Source organism: Atractosteus spatula, chromosome 12 (genome assembly GCF_055471065.1).
Source record: "Atractosteus spatula isolate fAtrSpa1 chromosome 12, fAtrSpa1.hap1, whole genome shotgun sequence".
Taxonomy (NCBI): domain Eukaryota; kingdom Metazoa; phylum Chordata; class Actinopteri; order Semionotiformes; family Lepisosteidae; genus Atractosteus; species Atractosteus spatula.
This window is the reverse complement of record NC_142717.1, coordinates 22,257,010-22,269,065: the sequence shown is the minus strand read 5'-3', so window position 1 is coordinate 22,269,065 and position 12,056 is coordinate 22,257,010. Positions and strand designations below refer to the sequence as shown.

The 12,056-nt window shown below is 37.7% G+C and overlaps 1 protein-coding gene across 1 annotated transcript in view; it reads right to left on the bottom strand.

Moving 5' to 3' along the window:
- The window catches only part of mocos (molybdenum cofactor sulfurase), a 221,234-nt gene that overhangs the window by 205,405 nt on the left and 3,773 nt on the right, over positions 1 to 12,056 (bottom strand). Inside the window, exons 2-3 of the mRNA XM_088929593.1 lie at positions 9,378 to 9,467; positions 6,398 to 6,464 (exon numbers count right to left, since the gene is read on the bottom strand). Coding sequence (XP_088785719.1) covers positions 6,398 to 6,464; positions 9,378 to 9,467 — 157 coding nt within the window. The remainder of the gene's footprint in view (positions 1 to 6,397; positions 6,465 to 9,377; positions 9,468 to 12,056) is intronic.

Below are 12,056 nucleotides of genomic sequence, written 5' to 3'. Positions count from 1 at the left end.
TATCTATCAGGCTATACACTTCCAAAATAGCACTGTTTTTACAGTGCTGAAGACATCAGGTAAATAACCTTTTTTATCAATTCGGCATTAAACTTGGATACTGCCTCCTCATCTGCTAATGCTGTTTCATCAGCTAACTTCATCTTATGCAAACAGTAATGGTTTTTAAGGTTATTGAAATGGTTATTTGGTGGCCAGAGGCTTTTCAGTCTTCCTCTCCTGAACTTTTCGGTTGATGCTTATTAATTCTCTCATCTTTATTGCACATTATATGCGCATTTTTTTCAAATGGGTCGCAAGGTACAAAACCTTGAGCAAAGACAGTATACCACTAAAACATTTGCGCCGATAGCAGCCTCATTTTTCTCTATTGTTCGAATCATGAATTTATTAACACAAAATCAACCAACAGCACTTCAGTTTTGACCTTCTCACAAGTTATCAAGAACTTTTACTTTATCGAGACATCCCTGATCTTGCACACTTAGCAACATCAGATTCTGCAGCCTTTCTCAAACGCTTAGGAGCCATTTTAATTGCATATTTTGACTACTGTATTATAGTAGTTATGCAACTTTTCAAGCACTTTAATTTTTTCTTCTAAACTCATCAGGAATCTAGATTGCTTAGCAACACTGGACTCCTCTTTTCTTTCTCACACACTTTGGAGCCTTTTTAAGTAATTTTTTACTTAACTAATATTAAAGTAATTAACAGTACTTAAGTATTTAAGTTATATTAATTATTTAAGGGCTAACGCTTTTACTATGGAAATCACTATAACTAACACTTCTCTGCACAATCAAGTACCAATAACCATCAAAGCCCATTGCAATAATATACACTAACATGCGTAGAACACTTGAGAGTCCAATCGGCTGATCTCATTTTCTCCTCACATGTAAATAACTCTTGTGCCAGCATGCATCACAGCACACAGATGCTTCTTGACCTTAAAGGTAAAATGGTATACAGAAAATTGTGTGGATACTCAATAATGAATAAGATAAATTTCTGTATAGCAAATGATTACTGTAATGCATATTTATTCCTACAGAAGACCACGTTCTGCTACTGGGTTACTGTTTTCCTGAAAATCCTATGCACATTTTTCTCATTAGATAATCATAGAAGTACATTTGTTAATATGATACTTAGCATATAGTACGTTGTTGGCCATCAAAGCTGATTTTTATCATGTAAATTCCGTAGCTGCAATGCTTTTTAATGAGCCACGGAACAAGGTGTTGTTGTAGTTTCCTTATTGAGGCCCCTCTCTCAGGTCTCAGCCGCAGAATATCTAATGATCTTTATGTGTTTTGAATGTAGGGAGATGAAACTGTATGTGATAAGTAGCATCTTAGGCTAGTGGCACCGATCAGTACCCCATTATTACCCCAGGCGATCCTGGCGCCTGAATGTCTGGCAGATCCATAGTCGTGTCTACATAATGGTCTTAAAGTCACAGGCTGTGATCAATCAGATGGCCAGCCAACCAGGTACTTGTAGAGCATGGAGACACACTCCACCGAGTGACATTTTAACCAATCACCAACCACATTTTCCCCATTTTAAAAGCAGTGCACATCACTTCTAACTCTGGTTCTCTCCACTGAAATAACTTTGGCTGGCTGACGACCACGTAGCTGACTAAGAACCACGTGACTGCCACAGTTGTCATCTAACTTTGGGATGTAAACCTTTTCTTGAAGCGCCAAGTTAGAGAGTGAGCCGATATGTATAGAGGCTACAGCAGGATCCTTCTCTTCTCTCTCGTCCTGAAATGACAATCTGCTCCAGAGCGGACAAGCCTTGGGCCAGCAAAGCACAGACTGGACAACACTGCAACAGATCCCGTCAGCTTGTTCCCTTATTCTTATCTGCGGGAGTTACAAATCCATGGTGGATGAGTACAGTTTAGTTTTCAACATTACCAATCTTGACAATTCAATTGCTATCCTAACACATGTTGATACCAATTTAATTCATTTACTATGAGTATTTGAATGTTTAAAATGTTAGTGAGACTGAACCTTGTTTTTGTATCTCTTCTTGAAATTGTTATGCCTTTTGTATCCAGACATACTTTCAGGTTATTTACTTTGAATGCTTTTATGTACACTTTATGTATCAATAAATATATTCTATGTGCTGTGAATATGTATGCAGACCCTTTGTTATTCTGTTGATTAATTCCTTATAGCCAAGATAAATTCACGCTTTACTTTTTTTTTACTGAATTTACTGTTACAACTAAAATTGTGTAAGTTCACACTATTCATACCAGAATGGAAATTCTTAACACTGGGTTCTTCTCCAAATATACAGTGGACTTTGCTCTGGGAGTGCAGTGTAGCGGCAATGCTTGTTAATAAGACAGAATTAAGTGTTGCTGTGCTTTCCCAAATGAGGCCCCATCTCTCTCTTCATCTCTGTGGTGCAGCCACAGAGAAACTATTCATGCAGGCTGATTTAAATATGTTTTCTTTTGATAAGGGACAGCTCCCAAATGGGGGTGCACTTAGCTAAGCCTGGCTATCATGATCAATAGTCATCCATTGGCGCCTATCTGTCTAGGGAGTGCCAGATGGACATCTGGACTGCATTCCTAAGTGTCAGGAGTAAGTGACTCATATCTCACCTTGATCAACCAATCAGGGACTGGTAGGGCCGAGTAACCCACGTGGGTCTCTGATGCCCATGAAACTTTCAGCCAATGAACGAGCTGAAGTTCCTCCAGGTAAAAGCAGGCAACACGGAGACTATTCTAAAGGGAATTCTGAGGAGAATTCCAGGGGTGCGAGACAATTCCAGGGCAGGACGGCCCAGGAGCAGAAAGGCTCCCAAGGGCAGGACATTCTCGCAGCGCGCCTCTTGACCATCCTGAGACTCAGCCCGGACAACCACGGAACGGCCAGTGTGTCTGAGTGCCAGAACTTTCCTTTGTTCTAAGAGTCGAGAGCGGAGGTTTCCAGAGAGTAACCAAAAGATCCACCCGAGGTTAGCATCAGCAGCAAGCCTTGTGAACAGGTCGGAACTGTGGAAAGCTGAATCAGTATTCAGAACTAGCGCTTCATCAGGAACGAACCGGTCCTCTTCCTGACTTGCTGGGACCCACAGTCATCTTTTCTCCTGTGCACAACTGTGCTAGTTTCAGCCAAAACTAACTAGCCGGTCTTCAGAGAGCATCAACAGCGCACCGTCGCAAGCCGCACAGCACAGCCTGGCACGGAGCCAGAGAGCGCGGATTGGACAGCAACAAGCCTGCAACTGCTTCTTTGTGCCTGCAGGAGATCTGAATCCCCAGAGATTGGATGAGTATTCAACTTCACTGCATTACTGCTCGAGAATTCAATTGTTATCCCAACCAGTTGATATCAATTTAATTCCTAAGAGTTATGTACTTGTTTTGAGTATCTAATGTAGAAGTTGTAAACAAGTTCAATTATGAAACGGTCTAAATGAATGATATACCGAACGTATGTCCTCTTGATATGTGTGACTCTTCGTAACTGACTGAATATATATCTTTTGTATTCTGATAACCCTCACGATAAGATCTGTTAGGTTTACATGCATATGTTATGTATTAATAAATGTATTCTTGTGTATCAGTACCTGTGTGTGTGCGTTGTTTGAGTTATATCGCATGGTTGGATTCTAAGGCCATTAAAAGAATCAATTTCGTGATTTACTGCTACAATTAATAATTGTCCCAGTAAATGCCCAAACCCCTACAGAACTGGTGCCTTGTGAGAGCACACTACAGCAGTATTGCATGGTGGGTACATTAGGTCCATGGACTCACGACTGATGGGTTGTGGATGCAAGTCCCTGCTGCTGACCAATAGTTTACCGCATTTGCTTCAGGCCACCTAACTGTATGAATGAAGACCAGCATTAATTGGGGTTAGGCTCTGCCATGGACTGGCGCCCTACCCTGGGATACAGTTATGTGCTCTTTATTTGCTAAACACCATAGTAACAATAAGCTCTGGGCTGATGGAGATGTGGTAACTCAAATATGAAACTACCTACCTACCTTCATTCTGTGGATTTTGAATTACAACTAATAGAACCTGAAAAAGGCACAGACTGATAGTAAAAGGACAAAACAGCTGCTCAATAGGAAAGGTCATATATTTCATCAGAATGATACAGGCATAAATTTTTGCATCTGTCTGATTCGTCCTGAATAGTAATAATGAAAACACCAACATTTTGCAAAAGATTGATAAAATGGTCCGGTTTTCTATGACTGCTCCTCCCCCTTAGAAGAAATTATCTTAACTAACCATTAAGATGTCATATTATAATGAACAAGTGCCAAGCATGAGTAAGTGGGACCACATTTTAAACATGTGGAATTACTAAACTGATTAGAACCTTTTTTCTGCACGAGTGGTGATAGTAATGATATTGGATTTTAAATGAATGCTTGAAAATTCCCTGGGGATAAGTGCACAGGTTCTTGGAATTTGCAGAAGCCAAAGAGCTATTAACCTCTGACTAGCTGAGATAACCTCATTCTTAAAAGTTCAGTCTGAAATTAGGAAAACACTTAATTGCATGTTTTTCGATATGTTTGATGCATTTATATGCAGGACATATAAAATAGTACAGATGAAATAAAGACATTCATGACAAAATACATAAAAATACAAAATCTGTTTTGCAGATTAAAATGATGAAAAATAATGTAATACAAATATGTAAATCTTCAAATGAAACTACCACAGTAACATTACACAGTGTTGTGAGGGGGGGATGCTTACAACTGTAGTCAATATACAGAAAATGCAGTTAACTTAGTGGTAAAAAAGAACTTACATGGATAGTAAGTTGATTAGTTTAAAGCTGATTTCAGTGAAAATCTAAACTTTTTACAGAGCATCCTATCATGGACAGCAGCATATAAAGGAGGTGTAAAATTAAGTATAACACATACAAATTAAATGATTTGATTTGGCCCAATCAAATGTCTAAAGCTCAGTAGGTACTTCTTGGAAAACTGTATAAGTCTCTGAAATACAGGTAACTCTCGATTTACACCCTCTTAATGTGTGCAATTTCAGTTTAACATGGATCATGAATTATTACAACTTTTTAATTGTACGACAAATTAGTTTTTACTTTAACATGTGGGCAAATGTGAAATGAGAACTGAATTAACTAAGAGCTAGTCTGGACACTATTAGTCATTCTAGGTCTTAGTCATCATCACATCACATGATCATACAAGTCTTTGAGAAAATATACAATTTACACAAAAAGTCTCGTGGAGAAAATACCTTATCCCTTATCCACTGTCTCTGTAACAAAAGGACTTCTTAACTTACTGTACATTAAGGTCGCTAAGTGTCTTAGCCCCAGGACTTCATTAAATGGAAAAACTTTCAACATTTTATTCATTTTGGTTATTTGGACAAAAGTCTGATTACAATCAGTAAACTACATACATTAACCATTTGTTTTTTCAAATTACCATTATTTCTAAAAAAGCCAAGCACTTCTTACAGTACATACCAACATTTTGAGATCAAATTAAGATATAAAATCATAATAAATAATTCGCATTTGAACATTCTGATGTGTGAGTGTTTTAAGTACCTAAATGCATCACATTATCTACTCATGATTTCAAGGTGAACAGTGTCTTTGCTTCATCTCAGATCTTGAGAATGACGCAGAGGTCTGGGGAGATACTGTATGTAGCATATGTCTTTTGCGATTTACTGTTTTGCAATTCTTATACTTATCCACTGCAATCAGCCGAGCTACAGATCATCCCAGAAGTGGTCCAAAACATGTGTGGTCACATCATCAATATTAAGTCATTATTGCCTCTTATTTACAAGACCGTGTTTGCTCATTTCTGCACATTGCCTACAGGCTACAGTTAAATAAACCACTGGAACACATCAGAAACCAAGTGTCACAGTAAAATAAGTTCTTTACTAAGGAACCTCCATCTTACTATGGGTCAATGATATGCAGCTGTCTAACTTGCAATTTAAATCAGACCCATAATTATTGTTTGTCCCCAAAGTGGCAAAAGGAACTGTCAGAAATTGAATATATGTGCATAGCATACTGGCACTAAGCAATGATCATTTGGAATCAATCTGTTTTTCAAATTGGAAATAAATATCTTTTGATATTCTTGTCCATTTGAGAGTACAGTCATAATGTCTATTGTGCATCCTAAAATTGTTTCACATGACAATTTTCCAACAGGATTTTATTGAATCAGACAACGTATTATTAGACCACATTAAGAGATTAGTTTGCCAGACAAGATGAAGTTCTCCAAGGCTGAAGTTCCTTATATACAATGTTTTAAAGCCTGCTGGCATGCTGAATATAAGGATTAGACTAAAAGTGGTAAAAAACGTACCTGTAACGAACACTTTCCACAGTGTCATATGTCAACCTGCTTGTGCTGTTGTGGCTGTGAGGATTGCCTGAAACATTAAAATTTAAGGGTTTTGTGCAGTGATGTCAAAATATTTAAGGGAATTAAGAAACATATAAATGCAACTGCAGTTTCTGTAAATCATTTACAGAGTTTCAGTACAGTACTTACAATTTTTTTATCAACAGCTTTTTCTACCAGTGATCTGTTTTGAATTGAGAATCGCTTTCACAGCTGCTTTCCTTTCTGCAGCATTCCAGTGGTTAATTAAAATGTCACCAAACTGTTCAGTTAGTAAAAACCAATTTTCAAATGCTATTTTTATATTCGCTGCTGCTAATTGCCTTCTGCAAACAAAGGTCAAGCAAGTCTAGTCATGTAAATGAAAGCTAATTTAAGAGAGTAGATGGTTTTTAAATTTTCAGATTTTAATTAACTTCGAACCCAATAGGCAAGACAAAGTGTCATATGTTTAAAACAACATCCAGTACACTTACAGTATCTGGTTCTGTGGAATTGGAAACTCAAAACTATTCCCATTCTGAGGCATGGGGGATATTCTCCACCTTCCAATATGTTCCATTTTGTTTAAATGAAAACGGCTTGATGCACATTATTAAAAAAATATATATTTTAAATAAAACTTGAATATACAAACTGAGCTCTTTTATACGTGAAACCATAAACTGCAATGAAAAATCAAAAACCTTTATTTTAAAAAAATATGGTGACTGAATAAATATCCACTCTCTTTTCTATTGCATACTTACATTATATCAAGTGCACAAAATTATTTTAACACAATAACGCAATAACAGTGGTTCATATGCAAGGTCAAATATTCAAATAGTGAATTACAAAGAAAGCTTCAACCATGAAGGTGACACAGTGGGTAGAATTTCTGTATTGCAGTGGGGTTTATATGCCACACTGCTCTAAACTGTATTAAGTGATTAGAAAATGGATGGATCCAATCATATTGTTTTTAACCAATTTTTAAAACAATACATGGATACATTTGCAGAAGGCCACAAATCAGGAGAAGGCCACTGAAAACCAGAAAAGAAACAAAGCAGAAAGAGGCAGGCAAGCAAAAACTGTCATGTGGACTTCTAGAACTGATAGAATTATTAGTTGCTTTTCAAGTCAGTGGGAGTAACCAAACTGAGCTTGGAAGGAAGACTGTTTTCATGGTCCTTTAAATGTTTCTTCTTGGTTAATTTAATTCCATAAGGTGCTTCCTAACTTTGCTGTTACAGCAGATCCTTGCTGAATATAAAATAACTGATCTCAGCAGACCAGCAATTTCACTGATTTGTGAAGTAATGATGAGTTATAAAAAATACATACAGTAATTACATCACAACTTTTCAATATTTAACAATTTGAAATTTGATGTAAAATATATGAAAGGAGTACTAAGAATATCAAAAGCATAAATGAAAATATAATTACATATATTTCTAAAACCATAATATTCTAATATATTAATACCCTGTAAATATGCAGAAAATAAGTACTATAAATGTAATTTTCCAATGTTTTTTAGTTATCTTATCACAAAGCCTTAGAAAGCCTATAGAATCTTATGGAAGTCATGTTGATTGTCCCAGGCTATTGAAGGAGGCTATGCACAGAAATAAAAACTCACACCATCATGGGATAAGCCAGAGAACTATCTGATGATTGAAGGTGAAAGGTTATTAACTTCAATAATTCCAGGGTCAACTATTAAAAATTCCCAGTTCTCATTGTGGTGACCATGATCAAAAAGGTAAATTACTATAAAGAGATAATTACTACCTGAAATGCAATGCAAGAAGGTTTAACCCAAAGCTCTGTGAAATGTTTCCAAATACAAACAGCACAAAAAGGAACCCACTTATAATATGTGAAAAATAATGTCATCCATTCAGTGAAGAACAGAACGTGATCTTTTCAGCTTTAGGATTTAGTATCCTCTGGTCCTGGTGTTCTAGTTGAGGATTTTACCAGGACATACAGTACAGTATTAGCCCAAAAGGTTTGACTTCTGTCATGAAGCTTAAGCTAAGTATCTGATGGACATAGTATTTGGACATAGTATACAATGGACAAAAGGTTAGGACAGCATAAAAATCAGTTTCTAATATCACTGTCTCTAGTAGAATATTTAGGGTATGAGCTGAAAAACAAGTGCAACCTATAAAAAGAAACAGGAAGCCTCCTCAAAGTTATTAAAACAAACAAGGGCTCACAAAATACTGTTTGCTGGGGCAAAAATAAATTTGTACATGATGCATTTACAAATAAATGGAACTGTTATTGACAGATGTTCTATTTTCTTTAATTTTGTAACTTGTTGTCTACAAAATCCTATTGCTTGCCAAAAGCATGCAAGACTAAACTGTGTCACTTGGAGTGAGCTGTAAGCTTACATTTACCTAGGTGAAAGGTTTTGTTGCAGCTAGAAGCTGAAAGCAGCACATAACAACTGTGACCAGGCCCTCCTGCACTTTAGGGTGAATATCTATTAAGGCAGCTGCACCACAGGCATACAATGGAAAATTTCATGTGTCAGATGGTCATACTCAGGATCTACATACAAATTGTCCAAGCACCTCCTTCGTACTATTTACACCTTAGCAACACAGTACAAAAGATGATGAGGTGATGATAGCTCCTGCTTCCGAAGACACCGACAGTATGTGTGCCTGAGGCCATTCAGAGTCAGTGCTGGGATACGTATAAGGGTTTGGCTGAATAGGTATTACCACTTTCAAAATATAGGAAGTGACAACATGTGAAAATAAGATTTATAAGAATAAGATAATTATGCATTTAACTCAAAACCTTTAGCAAAGTAGTGAAATATCCCTAGTCAGAAATCAGCCTAGTTTCTCCTTAAAATCCACATGAAGACACATGACACTATGACCATGTTTTGACCAGGCTGAAAAACCGAACAAATGTAATAACTTACCGTAGACATTTTCAGACAGATCTTGAGAAAATCCCTTAATCTGGGACTGTGGAAAGAGTGTAGTGCCTGCATGATCAAGATAAGTCATTCCTGTCGGAGAGAAAGATCAGAAAATAGAAGTTAACATTTCTATCTCGTACTGTACAGTGACAAAATAATAAAAAGAACTGGATGAAATCATATTAAAAAACTACTCATACATTTGATCGGATACAATCTGACCACAACTTGTCCAGATAACCTACAAGATATATCTTGCATGCTAAAATACCCTTGCATCAGATAATGTCACAGAAGCCATGTTATTTTAACAATTTGTCTTCCAACACTGATTCCTCAAGTGCAGAACCTATTAAATGTGTAACAAGTACTCTCCTTGTCTGACAGACAGAGATTGTGCCTTTACCTTATATTATGTATTTGAGACACTGTACACTTGTACAGGACATCATGTTTGAGACATTGTCTGTGCTACTACTGTACAAGCCAAGTTTGCCCTTGCAAGTGCTGCTCAAAATGGATGTTAAGGAAGTGAGAAAGAAACTGTAAATGGAATGCTTCTTTAACAAATGAAACAAAAGAAACAAATTTCTTTATCTGCAGGGCTCCTTACAATGAATTGTGACCAGGTTTTTCAGAAATGAATTACTAAGAAATGCTGGCGGGCAAAATAGGCAGTAATCTAAGAAATTAAAAGACTAAATAAGGACCAAGGACACATATTTCAGAAAACATTGCAGAGTAATAAATTAAATCAGAGAAAAGGTATATTGGGGTGGCACTGTGGCACAGTGGTAAAACTGCTGTCTTGCAGCACTGGGGCCCTGGGCTCAGTTCCTGGGGTGCTATCTGCATGGTTCCATTGGTTGTGAGGGCTTTCTCCTCGGTGCTCTGGTTTTTTCCCACCATCCAAAGACTTATTGGTACAGTAGCTTTATCAGCTTGGCCCTGGAGGGAGTGCGTGTCTATGTCTATGCATGCCCCGTGATGGACCAGTGCCCTGTCCAGGCTGTATCCTGCCTTGTGCCTGTTGATGGCCAGAATAGGCTCCATGTCACCTGTGACACTAAATTGGAAGAGGTGGTTAGAAAAAGAATGGATGGATATTATATAAAGTAACAGATCCCCCATTGGTGGTAGCTAAACATGTAGAATCTGCACAGCACCCCATTTAACCTTCATTAATTGATTAATTCAATTTGTAAAGCAATTTCTCTTTCTGCCAACTGATCTGCTGTGTAGTGGAGCTGCTGGAACATAATGACAGTTGTACATCACCCACGTGCGTAATGGCTATACAAAACCAGGACATCAACTCCATTATGCTTCAGAATATGCTTAGAAGTACAAATATGAAATGTGAGCATTCTGAACAAAGATCTTTGGACATATACAGTGCCGTGAAAAAGTATTTGCCCCCTTACTGATTTCCTCTATTATTGCAAGGTTTTTACACTGAATGTTTTCAGGTCTTTAACCAAAATCTAATATTAGATAAAGGGAACCCGAGTGAACAAATAACCCTTTTTTTAACTTATTTTATTTATTTAATGAACAAAGTTATCCAATACCAGTTGGCACTGTGTGAAAACGTAATTGCCCCCTACAACCCTGCCCAATATAAACCTCACTTACCATCAGAGTTAAGTTGCCAGCACAAAGATTCAACAAGCACATTATGCCATGATCAAAGCAAATTCCTGAAGAGATCAGAAAAAAGTTGTTGATATCTATCAGTGTGGGAAGGGTTACAAAGCCATTTCTAAGGCTCTGGGACTCCACCGAAGCACAGTGAGAGTCATAATCTTCAAATCGAGCACACTTGGAACAGTAGTGAATCTTTCCAGGAGTGGCCGGCCTGCCAAAATTTCTCCAAAGGCGCAGCATAAAATCATCCAGGAAGTCACAAAGGATCCTAAAAAATATCCAAAGAACTGCAGGCGTCTCTTGTTTCATCTAAGGTCAGTGTTCATGACTCCACAATCAGAAGAGACTGGGCAAAAATGGGCTTCAAGGGAGAGTGGCAAGGCAGAAACCACTGCTAACCAAGAACATAAATAAATTTGCCAAGAAGCACCTGGATCATCCCCAAGCCTTTTGGGAGAATGTTCTATGTACAGATGAGTCAAAAGTGGAACTTTTTGGACGACACGGGCCCCAATATGTCTGGAGTAAAGCAAACACAGCATTCCGCAGTAAGAATATCATACCAACAGTCAAACATGGTGGTGGTAGTGTGATGGTGTGGGGATGCTTTGCTGCCTCAGGACCTGGATGACTTGCCATAATTGAAGGAACCATGAATTCTGCTCTGTATCAGAAAATTCTTAAGGAGAATGTCCGATTATCCTGAAGCTGAAGCATAGTTGGGTCATGCAGCAACACAATGATCCAAAACACAAAAGCAAGTCCACATCAGAATGGCTGAAAAGAAGCAAAATGAAAGGTTTGGAGTGGCCTAGTCAAAGTCCAGACCTAAACCCAATAGAGATGCCGTGGCAGGACCTGAAATGAGCAGAAAGAAGACTTACCAATGTTTCTGAATTAAAGTAGTTCTGTGAGTGGGCTAAAATGCCTCCACAGTGATGTGAAAGAATTATAGGAAGCTAAAGGTGGCCCAACCAGTTATTAAGTGTAAGGGGTAAATTACTTTTTCACACAGGGAATATGGGTGTTGGA